The 20836-nt window shown below is 45.6% G+C and overlaps 1 protein-coding gene across 1 annotated transcript in view; it reads right to left on the bottom strand.

The window, feature by feature from the left end:
• Positions 1-20836, bottom strand: part of ctif (CBP80/20-dependent translation initiation factor) — a 175047-nt gene that overhangs the window by 141326 nt on the left and 12885 nt on the right. Inside the window, exons 2-3 of the mRNA XM_064979040.1 lie at positions 4781-5018; positions 3644-3715 (exon numbers count right to left, since the gene is read on the bottom strand). Of these exons, the coding sequence (XP_064835112.1) occupies positions 3644-3715; positions 4781-4963 (255 nt within the window). The 5' untranslated portion in view covers positions 4964-5018. The remainder of the gene's footprint in view (positions 1-3643; positions 3716-4780; positions 5019-20836) is intronic.

Below are 20836 nucleotides of genomic sequence, written 5' to 3'. Positions count from 1 at the left end.
GAAATTTATTGTCAATCAGTGTTGCTTCCTAAGTGGACAGTTTGATTTCACAGAAGTGTGATTGACTTGGAGTTACATTATGTTGTTTAAGTGTTCCCTTTATTTTTTTGAGCAGTGCATGTTAAATCGGCATGGCCGATTAATTAGGGCCGATTTCAAGTTTTCATAACAAAATCGGTAACCAGCCTTTTTAGACGCCGATTATGGCCGATGACATTGCAATCCATGAGGCAACTGCGTGGCAGACTGACCACTTGTTACACGAGTGCAGCGCCAAAGGACCTTGTGGCTGCAATGAGCCAAGGTAAATTGCTAGCTAGCATTAAACTTGCCTTATAAAAAAAAACTACACATGGTTGATGATATTACTAGGTTAACTAGCGTGTCCTGCGTTGCATATAATCAACGCGGTGCAAGTTAATTTATCATCATCGAATCACAGCCTAATTCCTAATCAATACACAGAAGTATATATTTTTTAACCTACATATTTATTTAAAATAAATGCATGTTAGCAGGAAGTATCTAGGGAAATTGTGTCGCTTCTCTTGCGTTCAGTGCAAGCAGAGTCAGGGTATATGCAACAGTTTGGGCCGCCTGGCTCGTTGAGAACTGTGTTTCTTCCTAACAAAGACCGTAATTAATATGACAGAATTTTACATACATTGAAGGCTGTGAAATGTAACAGCAATATGTAGACTTACAGTTGCCACCTGTTTGACAAAATATGGAATGGTTCCGTGTTTCACTGAAAGAATAAACGTTTGGTTTTTGAAATGATCGTTTCCGGATTTGACCATATTAATGACAATAGGCTCGTATTTCTGTGTGCTAATTATAATTAAGTCTATGATTTGATATTTGATAGAGCAGTCTGACTGAGCGGTGGTAGGAAGCAGCAGGCTCGTAAGCATTCATTCAAACAGCACTTTACTGCGTTTGCAAACAGCTCTTGGCAATGCTTTAATACACAGCGATGTTTATGACTTCAAGCCTATCAACTCCCGAGATTAGGCTGGCAATACAAAAGTGCCTATAAGAACATCCAATAGTCAAAGGTATATGAAATACAAATGGAATAGAGAGAAATAGTCGACGCGTCATAATTCCTATAATAACTACACCCTAAAAGTTCTTAACTGGGCATATTGAAGTACTGGGCATATTGAAGTACTGGGCATATTGAAGTACTGGGCATATTGAAGTACTGGGCATATTGAAGTACTGGGCATATTGAAGTACTGGGCATATTGAAGTACTGGGCATATTGAAGTACTGGGCATATTGAAGTACTGGGCATATTGAACCACCAGCTTTCATATGTTCTCATGTTCCGAGCAAGGAACTTAACCGTTAGTTTTCTTACATGGCACATACTGCACTTTTACTTTCTTCTCCAACACTGTGTTTTAGCATTATTTAAACGAAATTGAACATGTTTCATTATTTATTTGAGACTAAATAGATTTTATTTATGTATTATATTAAGTTAAAATAAAAGGGTTCATTTTTCCATTCAGTATTGTTTTAATTGTCAATAGATAATCAATCATAATCGGTTGACCTCTAATCTCAAGTACCATGACATCCCAGGTTAGCTACTAGCTATACAAAGACTATCACTAGCACCATAAAGCCCATGCAAATATCAGAGGTTTAGTGAGAGGGGTGTCAATTTACGACCAGCCAGACTGGATAGATTACCAGCTTCCCAGCAACCTGCCTGGTGCAAACTCAGGCCTAGGGATGTGACAACTAGGGAAATGTTATCGGTTTTCTGTTAAAACTGAGAAAAATGCATAAAACCCAACTTGAATTCAAAATGCAGTAGCGCTGCTGCCAGCAACGTTTTGGGTCTCACAGTGCATCCCTTTCAGATGGTTAAGCATTGCACCCATACTACCATTACCCCCCCCCCGCACTACCATTACCCCCCCCCGCACTACCATTGCTGCCCCCCACGTACCACCATTACCACCGCCCCCCCCGTACTACCATTACTGCCCCCCCGCACTACCACCATTACCGCCCCCCCTGTACTACCATTACCCCCTGTACTACCATTACCCCCCGCACTACCATTACCCCCCACTACCATTACCCCCCCGCACTGCCATTACCCCCCAGCACTACCATTACCGCCCCCGTACTACCATTACCACCGCCCCCCGCACTACCATTACCCCCCCGTACTACCATTACCACTGCCCCCCATGTACTACCATTACCCCCCCCCCGTACTACCATTACCGCCCCCGTACTACCATTACAGACCCCCCCCCGTACTACCATTACCGCCCCCCCGTACTACCATTACCGCCCCCGTACTACCATTACCACCGCCCCGCACTACCATTACCACCCCCCCGTACTACCATTACCACTGCCCCCCACACTACCATTACCCCCCCGTACTACCATTACCACTGCCCCCGTACTACCATTACCCCCCGTACTACCATTACCCCCCCGTACTACCATTACCGCCCCCGTACTACCATTACAGACCCCCCCGTACTACCATTACAGACCCCCCCGTACTACCATTACAGACCCCCCCGTACTACCATTACTGTACCTCAATTCCACCTCACAATGTTTGCATTTCCTCATTTAACTTCACTAAGTATTGTCATACAGCACTTAGCTGTTGCTTGCCTTTCTCTGCCAACTGTTCATGATGACGACGCAGAGGTGTGGAGTTGCTGTCAATATAATAGATTTCTGTCAATATAATAGATTTCTAACTACTTGCATATCGACTCCTGGTGTTGACTCCCATTTCTGAGTGTCAAGATTCAATTCCGCTAGGAATCAACTCGTAAATATTTTTGGAACGGAGGAAACTGATTGGTTGCTATACTACCGTTGTGTGTGGTTGCCAGGGGCACCAAGATAGCGGAGAGGTTGAGCATCGCGCTTCAACACTCTCAGTTGTTGAGGAAATTGACCTACAACGCTGTTTACTTTCTGCATTTACATCATATTGCATCATATTAAACTTCCCCTTTAGAGCCCATCATCTGGTTGGGTTATAACACGGAAAATGATGTTTGTGATAACTGCACTGTGATTCAAATTTTGTGGGGAAAAAAAATACTAAAATCATTTATCATTTAGGGTTTTTTCTTAACATTAAAGAACCTAATATTGTTTAAACGTTTTAACATTTAAACGTTCACACCCCTAGTTAGGCCTACAATTTGCAGATGATGAGCACTTGTCTTCAGCCATCCTACACGTCGGCAGAGCCTCGAACTGAGATATGTCATTTACCATCATCAGAAATTAAATAAGTTACATTCAAAATGCATCTGCTCACTTTTAGTATGACGCTTGCTTTTGATGGTTGTGTCCTATGGGCATTTGCTACATAAGCAGACAAGTGGATACCCAATGAAACAGAAGCAATATCTGTGCTGTATGTATTTTTTAATTGGAGCCATCTGTTAGTAACCTTGGCTGTCACTGAGAGCTCGTTTCCACCCTGGTCAATGACAGAGTTGGATTGGGTGGGAGGGATAGGGTTTGGGTGGGGTATTGGACATTGGGCCTCAGCACTGCTGTGTGTTCTACTCAGGGACCCAACCTCATCCTCAGCCAGCCTGTATGCCAAACACAGTCCAGATTACCAGGAACTCACCGGTTTGGTGGAGCCCCTCCCCCGTGAGGATGACCAACTCCCATCTTTCCTGTCATTGCAGTCCTCTGTCCACTAGGTGAGAGTGAGAGAGGAGGGAAAGGAAGTTACAAAAGGGCAGGAAGAGAGAATGACTATTTTTACACAATTCTGTCCTGGTGAAATGAATGACATTTACAAATCTCTCCTCCTCCCTCCACTTACCAGCTGGTTCGTGTGGTCCACTAATTTTAGCTTGGCTATTTTGTGAATGCTGCTCAGCTTGGAATATATCCCATGGGGTAAACTACCCCAGTTTACTGTGTATTTATGTATGGGAGCAGCCAGGTTTGGGTTTCAGTGCAATCGGAAGTTCAGCAGAAATGTTAACAGTTGCATTATCATAACAGCATGACCTTGATTATTTCCAGTAATTTTAATGCTTTGCACATTTGCATTTATTGAAGCCATGTTGGCTCTGGTTCATCAGCCATGGCCCTTATCATTACTGTAGCCATGTTGGCTCTGGTTCATCAGCCATGGCCCTTATCATTACTGTAGCCATGTTGGCTCTGGTTCATCAGCCATGGCCCTTATCATTACTGTAGCCATGTTGGCTCTGGTTCATCAGCCATGGCCCTTATCATTACTGTAGCCATGTTGGCTCTGGTTCATCAGCCATGGCCCTTATCATTACTGTAGCCATGTTGGCTCTGGTTCATCAGCCATGGCCCTTATCATTACTGTAGCCATGTTGGCTCTGGTTCATCAGCCATGGCCCTCATCATTACTGTAGCCATGTTGGCTCTGGTTCATCAGCCATGGCCCTTATCATTACTGTAGCCATGTTGGCTCTGGTTCATCAGCCATGGCCCTTATCATTACTGTAGCCATGTTGGCTCTGGTTCATCAGCCATGGCCCTTATCATTACTGTAGCCATGTTGGCTCTGGTTCATCAGCCATGGCCCTTATCATTACTGTAGCCATGTTGGCTCTGGTTCATCAGCCATGGCCCTTATCATTACTGTAGCCATGTTGGCTCTGGTTCATCAGCCATGGCCCTTATCATTACTGTAGCCATGTTGGCTCTGGTTCATCAGCCATGGCCCTTATCATTACTGTAACCATGTTGGATCTGATCCCTTTCAGCTTTAGCGAACCTGTGAGATGTGGGACTGGGGCTTGTTGTCTCCGTCCACGTCTGCCTCGTTCTTATCTCCCAGCAGGCCTTGCACCTGGTACTCCAGCACGTAGCTGTCGATGAAGCGCTCCAGCTCCTCAATCTCCTGCGAGCGCGTGCTGCCAGCCTCTGAGGACGCTGACGCCACAGACGAGTTCTCCATGGCGACCTGCTGCCTGCCACCTGCCGGCGGACGGAGGGAAGGAGGAGGGAGAAACCTGCAGAGAGAAATGGCCTATTTGTAAACAAAACAAAACCAGGCAAAGACCTCTCCACCTCACTTCAACATGTTGAGTCAAGAAACGTTACGTTAGTGAGTCAGATATAGTAGGATTTTGTTTACATTCATGACAACGTACCATCAGGAAAACAGTGAAGAAAAGTCAGATTAACGTGAATGTCAAATCAACACCCCCGCCCATTGACTAGAGGGCAGTTGTGTTTACAATACTCTGCATGCAGGGGAGACACTGTGTTTACATCCCAGACAGTTGTGTTTACAATACTCTGCAGGCAGGGGAGACACTGTGTTTACATCCCTGATAGTTGTGTTTACAATACTCTGCAGGCAGGGGAGAGACACTGTGTTTACATCCCAGACAGTTGGCCATAGCACTCAGTCTAAAGGAGTCTGCATAATTCACAGCCGAAACAATTCGGAACAGTTTGTGCATATATTATGATAACATTGTGATGTTTTGTTAGATTAGGACCTTGACAAAGGGTTTCTTCAACTGATCGGCACAACTTTTTCTTGGGGAAAGACGAAGTCAGTAGCCAAAGTCTATGCCCCCTCCTCAAAGCCAATCCGCATTCACTCCTCCACCCATGCCCAGCGGGCAGTAGAACAGCAGTCTAATTCTAGTCTGTCTCACCTACCTAACCCTGTCCCCAGCCCAGACAGAGTCCGTTATGAAACAGGACAGCTTGTCTTACCCAGCATCCATCACCCCTTTCTCCCAGTCTGTGATCTGACAGTTAAATGCCTGTGTTGGTGGTCACATGACTGAGGCCTGCTGCTAAGCTTATTTACATCACTACCCTGCCTGAGCACTGGCCAGGTCGTGCCAGGCCACCCCAGGTCATGAGGATGTATAATGGGAGCAGAGCAGCCAGCATAGTGGTGTAGTGGGAGGCCTATGTTCAGGCCTGCCTGAGCACTGGCCAGGTCGTGCCAGGCCACCCCAGGCCATGAGGATGTATAATGGGTGCAGAGCAGCCTGCATAGTGGTGTAGTGGGAGGCCTATGTTCAGGCCTGCCTGAGCACTGGCCAGGTCGTGCCAGGCCACCCCAGGTCATGAGGATGTATAATGGGTGCAGAGCAGCATGCATAGTGGTGTAGTGGTAGGCCTATGTTCAGGCCTGCCTGAGCACTGGCCAGGCCATGAGGATGTATAATGGGAGCAGAGCAGCCTGCATAGTGGTGTAGTGGTAGGCCTATGTTCAGGCCTGCCTGAGCACTGGCCAGGTCATGCCAGGCCACCCCAGGTCATGAGGATGTATAATGGGAGCAGAGCAGCCTGCATAGTGGTGTAGTGGGAGGCCTATGTTCAGGCCTGCCTGAGCACTGGCCAGGTCATGAGGATGTATAATGGGAGCAGAGCAGCCTGCATAGTGGTGTAGTGAGAGGCCTATGTTCAGGCCTGCCTGAGCACTGGCCAGGTCGTGCCAGGCCACCCCAGGTCATGAGGATGTATAATGGGAGCAGAGCAGCCTGCATAGTGGTGTAGTGAGAGGCCTATGTTCAGGCCTGCCTGAGCACTGGCCAGGTCATGAGGATGTATAATGGGAGCAGAGCAGCCTGCATAGTGGTGTAGTGAGAGGCCTATGTTCAGGCCTGCCTGAGCACTGGCCAGGTCGTGCCAGGCCACCCCAGGTCATGAGGATGTATAATGGGAGCAGAGCAGCCTGCATAGTGGTGTAGTGAGAGGCCTATGTTCAGGCCTGCCTGAGCACTGGCCAGGTCGTGCCAGGCCACCCCAGGTCATGAGGATGTATAATGGGAGCAGAGCAGCCTGCATAGTGGTGTAGTGGGAGGCCTATGTTCAGGCCTGCCTGAGCACTGGCCAGGTCATGAGGATGTATAATGGGAGCAGAGCAGCCTGCATAGTGGTGTAGTGAGAGGCCTATGTTCAGGCCTGCCTGAGCACTGGCCAGGTCGTGCCAGGCCACCCCAGGTCATGAGGATGTATAATGGGAGCAGAGCAGCCTGCATAGTGGTGTAGTGGGAGGCCTATGTTCAGGCCTGCCTGAGCACTGGCCAGGTCATGAGGATGTATAATGGGAGCAGAGCAGCCTGCATAGTGGTGTAGTGAGAGGCCTATGTTCAGGCCTGCCTGAGCACTGGCCAGGTCGTGCCAGGCCACCCCAGGTCATGAGGATGTATAATGGGAGCAGAGCAGCCTGCATAGTGGTGGTGAGAGGCCTATGTTCAGGTCTGCCTGAGCACTGGCCAGGTCATGAGGATGTATAATGGGAGCAGAGCAGCCTGCATAGTGGTGTAGTGAGAGGCCTATGTTCAGGTCTGCCTGAGCACTGGCCAGGTCATGAGGATGTATAATGGGAGCAGAGCAGCCTGCATAGTGGTGTAGTGAGAGGCCTATGTTCAGGTCTGCCTGAGGCTTTTGTTTTGGTTTAGCTAATCAATGCACACAACCTCCAAATCTAGACCACTAATACATGTCTCACATCAAATAGGGACATAGAGTAGCCTACATACACACAACCAACGAACAGGGGAGGAATAGCACACAGTAATGTCACTACACCACAGACTGATAAATGCCTCTTGTTCCTGTGCCCTGTAGTAAAAATGCTCTATCCCCACACTATAGCTGCTGGGCCTAGGGGTTTTAAATCACACTGTCAATATGAACCAGGCATACCATGGCCTGATTAGTCTAGCGGATGAGGCTAATGTTAACTCCACTGATGGCTCGTCTCATTTGCCAGTTGAGTTGAGAGAGGAAGCCTGGAAGACAAAGCTAACTATAAGGCTAACACAAGGTAAGCTACGTCAAGCACAAGGCTAAAACATGGTTTCTTATCCACAGAGGACCGGTGTGGGTGCAGGGTTGTCTCGCATGACTTCTATCCACAGAGGACCAGTGTGGGTGCAGGGTTGGGTTGTATGACTTATCTACAGAGGACCGGTGTGGGTGCAGGGTTGGGTTGTATGACTTATCCACAGAGGACCAGTGTGGGTGCAGGGTTGGGTTGTATGACTTCTATCCACAGAGGACCGGTGTGGGTGCAGGGTTGGGTTGTATGACTTATCTACAGAGGACCAGTGTGGGTGCAGGGTTGGGTTGTATGACTTCTATCCACAGAGGACCGGTGTGGGTGCAGGGTTGGGTTGTATGACTTATCCACAGAGGACCGGTGTGGGTGCAGGGTTGGGTTGTATGACTTCTTATCTACAGAGGACCAGTGTGGGTGCAGGGTTGGGTTGTATGACTTCTTATCTACAGAGGACCAGTGTGGGTGCAGGGTTGGGTTGTATGACTTCTTATCCACAGAGGACCAGTGTGGGTGCAGGGTTGGGTTGTATGACTTCTTATCTACAGAGGACCGGTGTGGGTGCAGGGTTGGGTTGTATGACTTATCTACAGAGGACCGGTGTGGGTGCAGGGTTGGGTTGTATGACTTCTATCCACAGAGGACCGGTGTGGGTGCAGGGTTGGGTTCTAAACAAGCAATAACACACCTGATTCAACTAAGTATGTCTTGACTGAAGTCTATGATTAGTTGAATCAGGTGTATACTGGTTGACAAGAACAAAAGCCTAAATCCACATTGATCTCTGATCTCATTTCATGATGAATAGTAACGATCAGTTTATTTTTTTAACTTTAGGGGAGGTTAATATAAAATCACATTTTAAAGACATTTCAGTTAAGTTTTGAACATTTGGAAGTGAATTAAATTGGATTATTTGAGAGGTGGGCTGATTTGGAACACCTGTGGTCTTAAAGAGTTACTCTCAGTACTCATTATTAAGCACAGTCCAGACTTTCACATATTTTTTCAAATGTTGTAAGTAAAGTTATAAAACTTCCCCAAGAGATTCATCTTTCATTTTATCTCCACTTTTCTTAGAAAAGTTTGGGTAGTATGTTAGAAATGTCTAAACTTAGATTTAAGTGGGATTCATTTAATTTTTCCTTTATTTAACTAGGCAAATCAGTTAAGAACAAATTCTTATTTTCAATGACGGCCTAGGAACAGTGGGTTAACTGCCTGTTCAGGGGCAGAATGACAGATTTGTACCTTGTCAGCTCAGGGGTTTGAACTTCTAACCACTAGGCAACCCTGCCGCCCACTAATATTGGCACCCGTAAATATGAGCAAAATGGGCTGTGAAAATAATGTCTAACGTTTATCCTCTCATTCAAATTATTCACCCCTTCATTCAATACTTCCTGTAACCTCCCTTTTCTGAAGATAACAGCCCCGAGTCTCCTATAATGCGTAATGAGGATGGAGAACACATGACAAGGGATCTGAGACCATTCCTCCATACAGAATCTCTCCAGATCCTTCAGATTCCCAGGTCCACGCTTGTGGACTCTCCTCTTCAACTCATCCCACAGGTTTTCTATGGGGTTTAGGCCAGAGGACTGGGACAGCTATGGCAAAACCTTACTTCTTAATTATTTCCCTGATAGTGGAAAAGGGCATTTTCAACAGTTGAGCTATTTTCTTATAGCCATTGTCTAATTTGTGCAGCTCAACAACGTTTTGTCGCACATTATTACTGTAATCTCAGTTCTTTCCCACAGTGATGGATGACTATGGGAACTTAGCCTGTGTGTCAATTAAAATGTTTGATTTTGTGAATATTTTTGAATGAAGACCAATTTTTTATTTTTTTAACCTTTATATTACTAGGCAAGTCAGTTAAAGAACAAATTCTTATTTTCAATGACGGCCTAGGAACAGAGGATAAACAGTAAAGAATTTGTTCAGACATTTCTCCTCATATTTACCCAGGGTGCCAATATTAAGAGGGCACACTTGATACACTTACCCTAATTGAAAGTATATTGAATAGCCTAGTCTGGCTAATTAACTATTTAGCCATTAGCAGCATGTACTAAAATGTCATTGTCCTGTATCTGCTCCATCCCCGTTTCACTGCCCGTCTCACCCCACTTTGCTCACAGAGGGAAAAGGGAGAGATGCATTTTGATAAGCGCAGGCATATTTTTATTTATTTATTTTACCTTTATTTAAGGTCAGTTAAGAACAAATTCTTATTTTCAATGACGGCCTAGGAACAGTGGGTTAACTGCCTGTTCAGGGGCAGAACGACAGATTTGTACCTTGTCAGCTCGGGGGTTTGAACTTTCAACATTCCGGTCACTAGTCCAACGCTCTAACCACTAGGCTACCCTGCCGCCCCATATGACAGTTGTAATTGTGGGGAAAACTTTGAAAACAACTACGGTTACTGTTGTTAAAGAGGGGAGAGTCTGCTTTCTGTCAGCATAAACTATCATTTCTTAACACTTAATATTTAGGAAATAGCACCACTTTACAAACAGAGAATGTATGGTGATGATGTGCTAGCGGGACAGAGCGGAGCGCGGCATTTGCAGTGAATAGTTGATATATAGGCCTACCAATGGCCAGTTTCTGTTGGACATTAATAAATGTACCTACTGTTAGCTCACTTACATGGCTATCTAGCAACAACATATTTAAGGTTAGCCATCTAGCTAATGTGTTTTGAGTTCACACTTCCTCATCAGGTGGTGAAGTATAAAAGAAAATAGGCCAATATGCACAAACAAGATGCAGGCAAATTCATCTCTTAAGAGCAACTAATCAGCCTGCTAATGATATCAACTCCCACACAGCACTATCAGCCTGCTAATGATATCAACTCACATTACAGCACTATCAGCCTGCTAATGATATCAACTCCCATCACTATCAGCCTGCTAATGATATCAACTCACAGCACTATCAGCCTGCTAATGATATCAACTCACATTACAGCACTATCAGCCTGCTAATGATATCAACTCCCATCACTATCAGCCTGCTAATGATATCAACTCCCATCACTATCAGCCTGCTAATGATATCAACTCCCACACAGCACTATCAGCCTGCTAATGATATCAACTCCCATCACTATCAGCCTGCTAATGATATCAACTCCCATCACTATCAGCCTGCTAATGATATCAACTCCCATCACTATCAGCCTGCTAATGATATCAACTCCCATCACTATCAGCCTGCTAATGATATCAACTCCCATCACTATCAGCCTGCTAATGATATCAACTCCCATCACAGCACTATCAGCCTGCTAATGATATAAACTCCCATTACAGCACTATCAGCCTGCTAATGATATAAACTCCCATTACAGCACTATCAGCCTGCTAATGATATCAACTCCCATCACTATCAGCCTGCTAATGATATCAACTCACATCACTATCAGCCTGCTAATGATATCAACTCCCATCACTATCAGCCTGCTAATGATATCAACTCACATCACTATCAGCCTGCTAATGATATCAACTCACATCACTATCAGCCTGCTAATGATATCAACTCACATCACTATCAGCCTGCTAATGATATCAACTCACATGACTATCAGCCTGCTAATGATATAAACTCACATCACTATCAGCCTGCTAATGATATCAACTCACATCACTATCAGCCTGCTAATGATATCAACTCCCATCACTATCAGCCTGCTAATGATATCAACTCACATGACTATCAGCCTGCTAATGATATCAACTCCCATAATGATATAAACTCACATGACTATCAGCCTGCTAATGATATAAACTCACATCACTATCAGCCTGCTAATGATATAAACTCACATCACTATCAGCCTGCTAATGATATCAACTCACATCACTATCAGCCTGCTAATGATATAAACTCACATCACTATCAGCCTGCTAATGATATAAACTCCCATCACTATCAGCCTGCTAATGATATCAACTCACATTACAGCACTATCAGCCTGCTAATGATATCAACTCCCATCACTATCAGCCTGCTAATGATATAAACTCACATTACAGCACTATCAGCCTGCTAATGATATAAACTCCCATGACTATCAGCCTGCTAATGATATAAACTCACATGACTATCAGCCTGCTAATGATATCAATTCACATCACTATCAGCCTGCTAATGATATAAACTCACATCACTATCAGCCTGCTAATGATATCAACTCACATGACTATCAGCCTGCTAATGATATCAACTCACATCACTATCAGCCTGCTAATGATATAAACTCACATCACTATCAGCCTGCTAATGATATAAACTCACATCACTATCAGCCTGCTAATGATATAAACTCACATCACTATCAGCCTGCTAATGATATAAACTCACATCACTATCAGCCTGCTAATGATATCAACTCACATGACTATCAGCCTGCTAATGATATAAACTCACATCACTATCAGCCTGCTAATGATATCAACTCACATGACTATCAGCCTGCTAATGATATAAACTCACATGACTATCAGCCTGCTAATGATATAAACTCACATCACTATCAGCCTGCTAATGATATAAACTCACATCACTATCAGCCTGCTAATGATATAAACTCACATCACTATCAGCCTGCTAATGATATAAACTCACATCACTATCAGCCTGCTAATGATATAAACTCACATCACTATCAGCCTGCTAATGATATCAACTCACATCACTATCAGCCTGCTAATGATATAAACTCACATCACTATCAGCCTGCTAATGATATCAACTCACATTACAGCACTATCAGCCTGCTAATGATATCAACTCACATTACAGCACTATCAACTCACATCACATTTAGCTGTATAGAGTTTTCTTATAGGCGACCAATTCAAAACACAAAATGCCCACATAACATGATATAAAATACAATAATAGTCAATAGAATGAAAGAGAAAGTGATGTTTATGTTCGTTAACCGCTGCCCTTGACATGTCGGTCTGCCTGAGGCCAAACTTCCAACAAACAGGTCACTGCCCTTTACAGCTCCCTGAGGCTGATCAGAGATGGGACTGGGAGGGAGGGAGGGAGGGAGGGAGGGAGGTAGGCATCTGGTCAGAGATGGGACTGGGATGGAGGGAGGGAGGGAGGGAGGGAGGGAGGGAGGGAGGGAGGGAGGGAGGGAGGGAGGGAGGGAGGGAGGGAGGGAGGGAGGGAGGGAGGGAGGGAGGCAGGCATCTGGTCAGAGATGGGACTGGGATGGAGGGAGGCATCTGGTCAGAGATGGGACTGGGAGACTGGGAGGGAGGCATCTGGTCAGAGATGGGACTGGGAGGAAGACATCTGATCAGAGATGGGACTGGGAGACTGGGAGGGAGGGAGGCATCTGGTCAGAGATGGGACTGGGAGGGAGGGAGGCATCTGGTCAGAGATGGGACTGGGAGGGAGGGAGGCATCTGGTCAGAGATGGGACTGGGAGGGAGGGAGGCATCTGGTCAGAGATGGGACTGGGAGGGAGGGAGGCATCTGGTCAGAGATGGGACTGGGAGGGAGGGAGGCATCTGGTCAGAGATGGGACTGGGAGGGAGGGAGGCATCTGGTCAGAGATGGGACTGGGAGGGAGGCATCTGATCAGAGATGGGACTGGGAGGGAGGCATCTGGTCAGAGATGGGACTGGGAGACTGGGAGGAAGGCATCTGCAGCTAACCCACCTAGACTCCTGGCTGACACTCAGGACAGAACTATCTTCTCAAATCAAATTTGATTTGTCACATGCGCAGAATACAACAGGAGTCGACCTTAGCCTGAAATGCTTTACTTACAAGTCCTTAACAAGCAATGCAGTTAAGAAAATATTTACAAAATAAACAAAAGAGAAAAAAAATGAAATAACAATAACAGGGCTTTATATACAGCGGGCACCAAGTCAATGTGTGGGGGTACAGGTTAGTCGAGGTAATATGTACATGTAGGTAGGGGTTAGCCTCCTGACTGCACTATACTGAGCTAGACTCCTGTCTGACAGTAACTGGAGCAGTGTCCCTGTTCTACAGCAGAGCAGTAAGGAGTTTGGCTACATACTGGTTGTTAATGCCTTCTATTATGGCCGAACAGTAACCCTTCATCGCATGCAGCATGCTCCACGTCTAGATATCTCACTGATGCAAATGACTGTGTGTGTGTGTGTGTGTGTGCACACTGCACAAACCCCACAGAACACGATGTGCAGCATATGGCTAGCGATCTCCTCTAATGGGAACGAGGCAGCAGAGCAGAATAACTATTACTACCAGCATCAGTACTGCAGTCCTCAAGCAGCATGGGCTGAGAGGAGGTCCAGGAGAGAGATACACCCAGTGCACAAAGAGAGAGAGAAGGTGAACGTATGAGAACGCAGGAGAACAAGACAAAAGGAGGGTGGGGCAAGATGCCTTTGTGATGACCAATGAGCAAGTGACAGAGAGAAAGAACAAAGGAGCGTGTGTATGTCCGTCTTTCTCTCTCACTCTCTGTGCTTTGTTGTCACCCTCAGTGCTGCTGTGAAATGTGCTCTACTGCTCTGCTCTCCTCCATGTGGTGTTTATGGAGCACTAGCCACGTGGTTGGTTACTAAGTCCACCCCCAATCCCCCCTCCACACAGCCCAGCTGTTCCAACAAAGAGATGCCTGCCACACCCAAGCCAGAGAAGCCTAAGCTCCACTCCCTTGCCAGGCTAGCTACAACACTATAGTTCAGGCTTAGTTACAGTAGTCAGACCACAGAACAGCTACCAGCCAGCCAGCCAGAACACGAGAACAGCCACACAGCCAGAACGCCACAGAACAGCTACCAGCCAGCCAGAACACCAGAACAGCTACCAGCCAGAACACCACAGAACAGCTACCAGCCAGCCAGCCAGCCAGCCAGAACAGCTACCAGCCAGCCAGCACACCAGAACAGCTACCAGCCAGCCAGCCAGCCAGCACAGCTACCAGCCAGCCTGCCAGCCAGCCAGAACAGCTACCAGCCAGCCAGCCAGAACAGCTACCAGCCAGCCAGCCAGAACACGAGAACAGCCACACAGCCAGAACGCCACAGAATAGCTACCAGCCAGCCAGAACACCAGAACAGCTACCAGCCAGAACACCACAGAACAGCTACCAGCCAGCCAGCCAGCCAGCCAGAACAGCTACCAGCCAGCCAGCACACCAGAACAGCTACCAGCCAGCCAGCACAGCTACCAGCCAGCCAGCCAGAACAGCTACCAGCCAGTCAGCCAGAACAGCTACTAGCCAGCCAGCCAGCCAGCCAGCCAGCCAGAACAGCTACCAGCCAGCCAGCCAGAACAGCTACCAGCCAGTCAGAACAGCTACCAGCCAGCCAGAACAGCTACCAGCCAGCCAGCCAGCCAGAACAGCTACCAGCCAGTCAGAACAGCTACCAGCCAGTCAGAACAGCTACCAGCCAGTCAGAACAGCTACCAGCCAGTCAGAACAGCTACCAGCCAGTCAGAACAGCTACCAGCCTGTCAGAACAGCTACCAGCCTGTCAGAACAGCTACCAGCCTGTCAGAACAGCTACCAGCCAGTCAGAACAGCTACCAGCCAGTCAGAACAGCTACCAGCCAGTCAGAACAGCTATCAGCCAGTCAGAACAGCTATCAGCCAGTCAGAACAGCCAGAACAGCTACCAGCCAGCCAGAACAGCTACCAGCCAGAACAGCTACCAGCCAGCCAGCCAGCCAGCCAGCCAGAACAGCTACCAGCCAGCCAGAACAGCTACCAGCCTGCCAGAACAGCTACCAGCCTGCCAGAACAGCTACCAGCCTGCCAGAACAGCTACCAGCCAGCCAGCCAGCTACCAGCCAGCCAGCCAGTCAGAACAGCTACCAGCCAGCCAGCCAGCCAATAAAGCATTGTGCAGGGACTCCGTCTGCTCCAGACTATCTGTACGATAAATGGCAATAGTCCAGTGAGGATACAGTATTAATTCACCAATTAGTAGCCGAAAATACCTCACAGCAGTGATGTAAAGTACTTACGAAAAATTATTTTAAAATACAACTTAAGGAGTTTGAGGTATCTGTACTTTCCTATTAATATTTGACACTTTTACTTCACTGCATTCTTTAAGAAAATAGTGTACTTTTTACTCCATACATTTTCCCTGACACCAAAGGGAACTCATTTCATTTTGAATGCTGAGCAGGACAGGAAAATAGACAAATTCACACACTTATCAAGCGAACATCCCTTGTCATCCCTACTACCTCTGATCTGGCAGGGTCACTAAACCGACATGCTTCGCTTGGGAATGTTGGAGTGTGCCTGTAGCTTTACGCAAATTTAAAAATTAAAATAAATTTAAAAAATGGTGCCATCTGGTTTGCTTAATAAGGAATTTGAAATGACATACTTTTACTACTTAAATATATTTCAAACCAAATACTTTTAGACTTTTACTCAAGTAAAATTTTACTGGGTGAGTTTTACTTGAGTCATTTTTCTATTAATTAAGGTATCTTTACTTTTACTCAAGTATGACGGTTGGTTACGTTTTCCACCTCTGCCTCCCAGTTAGATGGGGTAAACTCTCAGCATAAGGTGTTTGATTCACATGAGCTGCCTCAGAGGACAGTTGGAGAACTGACCTAATCTTAGAGGGCAAATGTAATTGTGGTTCTGGAGATATGATAAGCATTCATGTGGTTAGTTACACTGATATGTAATCACCCATAGCCACTGTATACTATGGGCATGTCCCAAAGGGCACACTATTCCCCATATAGTGCATTACTTTTGACCAGAGCAAAAATCAAATCAAATTTTATTGGTCACATACACATGGTTAGCAGATGTTGATGCGAGTGTAGCGAAACTCTTGTGCAGTAATATCTAACAAGTAATCTAATTCCACAACAACTAATACACACAAATCTAAAGGGATGGAATAAGAATATGCACATATAAATATGTGGATGAGAGATGACCGAGCATCATAGGCAAGATGCAATAGATGGTATAAAATATGAGATGAGAATTGAAAGATATGTAAACATTATTAAAGTGATTAGTGACCCATTTATTAAAGTGGCCAATGATTTTCGAGTCTGTATGTAGGCAGCAGCTTCTCTGTGTTAGTGACGGCTGTTTAAGCTTGAGATAGAAGCTGTATTGCATTCTCTCGATCCTAGCTTTGATGCACCTGTACTGACCTCTCATTCTGTATGGTAGCAGGGTGAACAGCCAGTGGCTCGGGTGGTTGTTGTCCTTGATGATCTTTTTGGCCTTCCTGCGACATTGGGTGCTGTAGGTGTTCTGGAGGGCAGGTAGTTTGCCCCCAGTGATGCGTTGTGCAGACCTCACTACCCTCTGGAGAGCCCTGCGGTTGTGGGCATTGCAGTTGCCGTACCAGGTGGTGATACAGCCCGACAGGATGCTCTCGATTGTGCATCTGTAAAAATGTGTGAGGGTTTTAGGTGACAAACCAAATTTCTTCAGCCTCCTGAGGTTAAAGAGGCACTGTTGCACCTTCTTCACCACACTGTCTGTGTGGGTGGACCATTTCGAGTTTGGGGCCCCACAAAGGTGTGTGCGCAGTGTTGAGGATCAGCGAAGTGGAGATGTTATTTCCTACCTTCACCACCTGGGGGCCGCCCGTCAGAAAGTCCAAGACCATATTGCACAGGGAGGGGTTGAGACACAGGGCCTCAAGCTTAATGATGAGCTTGGAGGGTACTATGGTGTTGAATGATGAGCTGTAGTCGATGAACAGCATTCTTACATAGGTATTCCTCTTGTCCAGATGGGATAGGGCAATATACAGTGTGATGGCGATTGCGTCGTCTGCGGACCCATTGGGGCTGTATGTGAATTGAAGTGGGTCTAGGGTGGCAGGTAAGAGGTGGAGGTGCTATGATATTTGACTCGTCTCTCAAAGCAATTCATGATGACAGAAGTGAGTGCTATGGGGCGATATAGATTTTGTTCAGTTAAATTTGCCTTCTTGGGTACAGGAACAATGGTGGCAATCTTGAAGCATGTTGGGACAGCAGACTGGGATAGGAAGAGATTGAATATGTCCGTAAACACGCCAGTCAGCTAGTCTGCGCATGCAGCAAGGGATGCCATCTGGGCCGGCAGCCCTGCAAGGGTTAACACATTTAAATATCTTACGGCCACTGAGAAGGAGAGGCCCGCAGTCCTTGGTAGCAGGCCGCGTCGGTGGCACTGTATTATCCTCCAAAGAAGGTGTTTAGTTTGTCTGGAGGCAAGACGTTGTTGTCCGTGACATGGCTGGTTTTGTTTTTGTAATCCATAATTGCCTGTAGAACCGGTCACATACGTCTTGAGACTGAACCATTGAATTTCAACCCGACTTTGTCCTTATACCAACATTTCGCTTGTTTGATTGCCTTGCGGAGGGAATAACTACACTGTTTATATTCAACCATATTCCCAGTCATCATCCATGGTTAAATGCGGTGGTTCACACTTTCAGTTTTGCGCAAATGCCGCCATCTATCCACGGTTTCTGGTTAGGGTAGGTTTTAGTCACAGTGGGTACAACATCTTCTATACACTTCCTTATAAACTAACTCAACGAATCAGGATAGAAATCGATGTTATTCTCCGAGGCTGCACGGAACATTTCCCAGCGTTGAATAGTTCTTGTCACGGGAACATCCTGTTTGAGTTTCTGCCTGTAGGACGGTAGGAGCAAAATGGAGTCATGGACGGGGATTTGGCGAAGGGAGGGCGGGCGAGGGCCTTGTATGCATCGTGGAAGTTAGAGTAGCAGTGATCCAGTGTATTGCCCGCACGAGTGCTACAATCAATATGCTGATAGAATTTAGGTAGCCTTGTTCTCAAATTTGCTTTGTTAAAATCCCCAGCTACAATTAATGCAGCCTCATGCTATATGGTTTCCAGTTTGCATAGAGTCCAGTGAAGTGCCTTGAGGTCAGCCGTGGTATCGGCTTGAGGGGGGATATACACGGCGGTGACAATAACTGACGAGAATTCCCTTGGGAGATAATATGGTCGGCATTTGATTGTAAGGAATTATAGGTCAGGTGAACAGAACGACTTGAGTTCCTGTATGTTGTTACGATTACACCATGAGTCGTTAATTATGAAGCATACACTCCCGCCCTTCTTCCCAGAGAGATGTTTATTTATTTTAGCGCGACACATGAAGAATCCCGGTGGCTGTACTGACTCCGACAACATACCCCGAAAGAGCAATATTTCCGTGAAACAGAAAATGTTACAATCTCTGATGTCTCCCTGGAAAGCAACCCTTGCCCTAATTTCATCGACCTTGTAGTCTAGAGAATGTACACTGGAGAGCAATATACTCAGAAACGGTGGGTGGCGTGTGCATGCCTTAGAAGTCTGGCCAGGACACCGCTTCGTCTACCTCTTCTGTGGCAACGTTGTTTTGGCTCGGCCTCTGGGATTAGATCCAATGTCCTGGGTGGTGCGAACAAAGGATCCGCTTCAGGGAAGTTGTATTTTTGGTGGTTAGTAAGTAAGTTAGTAAGTTCTTCCTGGCTGTATGTAATAAGACTTAAGATTTTCTGGGCTAACAAAGTAAGAAATAATACATACATTTTTTTTAAATTAAATAGTGCATAGTTTTTAAGGACTAGAAGCGATGCGACCATCTCTGCCAGCGCCATCTTGAGGGGCCCTATGGGTGATTAAGCTGAGCGTTCACCCCAACTAACTGGGAGGTAACAAAATATCTAGTGACCCACAAATATCATAACCCCCCCCCACACACACACACACAAAAAATGCTAACCTCTTAGTATAATGGTGAGAGATTATCATGTATTGGAGGTATGATATTTGTGTCTAACTTTCGCACTTATCATGATTCATTCAGGATTATCTTTAATCACGGTAGCATTCACATTAAATATAGAAGTGCTTAGAAACATATTCTATTTTAATTAAAGATAAAAGTAAATCCAAAATGATGCAATAGTTTAGCATACATTTCAAATTGGGCACAAAATAAATCTGAAACAACCAAAACAGCAAATGCATCCAAAAAAGGTGTTGTCACAAGTTTGATGTAGTCATTGTGGGCTATGAATATGGTACTTCACATGTTACCTACTCTAATACACATCAGGGAATTTGTCCAAATACTGTTGCGCCCCTAAATTAAGCGTACCCATTTATTCCTTAACCGCTCTACACAAAATAGCCGCATGTGCGCACTCCCTAAAATGTTTGTAGAGAAAAGGTCCTTTTATTCAGCTTTGATCAACTGTATTCTTCATGCTATAAAATAAGGCTACAGAATTCTAAGCAAATCTTGTCTGCTAAATTAACTAGTGTAGCCCACAGCCATTTGACATAGGCACATCAGGATAACTAGTATGCTATTCTGTTCTTCTGAAATACGACTACATGTTCTTCATTCCATGCTTCTTGAGAGCTAAAATAAATAATGGATTTATTGTGAAGGTGTAGGCTATATTACATGGATTTGACTTTTTAAAATGTAGATGTTCCAAAGGTCGGTGTCAGTGTCTTGTAGGTTGTGTGTGGGAGCCACGAGATGCTAAATGTGTTTACGTTAATTAACGGTCAATTACCGTGAGATCGACAGTTATTTGCTTGACAATCACCGGCTGACAAAATTGTGACCGCCACAAACTGTGGAGTAACTACAATGTCAGTTATCACAGCCAGTGAACTCTGTTTTAAAGTCACCATTGGCCTCATGGTGAAATTCCTGAGCGGTTTCCTTCCTCTCTGGCAACTGAGTTAGACGACGCCTGATTCCAGTGACTGGGTGAATTGATACACCATCCAAAGTGTGATTAATAACGATTTGTCAAAATACCATATCACAGTATCTTTCACATTTTTTGCGGTTTGATGGTAGTAGATGTTTAATGTTTTTGAAAAATCGAGGTTCTACATTTGCTTTATGAGTAGTGTGTGACCCTAGGGTGGAAACACATACATTGTAAGTGATTTTAATAGGTCTTTGTTTTATACTGTTCAATTGTACATCAACCCCCAGA

The sequence above is a fragment of the Oncorhynchus masou genome, chromosome 11 (genome assembly GCF_036934945.1).
Source record: "Oncorhynchus masou masou isolate Uvic2021 chromosome 11, UVic_Omas_1.1, whole genome shotgun sequence".
Classification (NCBI taxonomy): domain Eukaryota; kingdom Metazoa; phylum Chordata; class Actinopteri; order Salmoniformes; family Salmonidae; genus Oncorhynchus; species Oncorhynchus masou.
The sequence above is the reverse complement of the archived record's forward strand: the minus strand, read 5'-3'. Positions and strand labels throughout refer to the sequence as shown.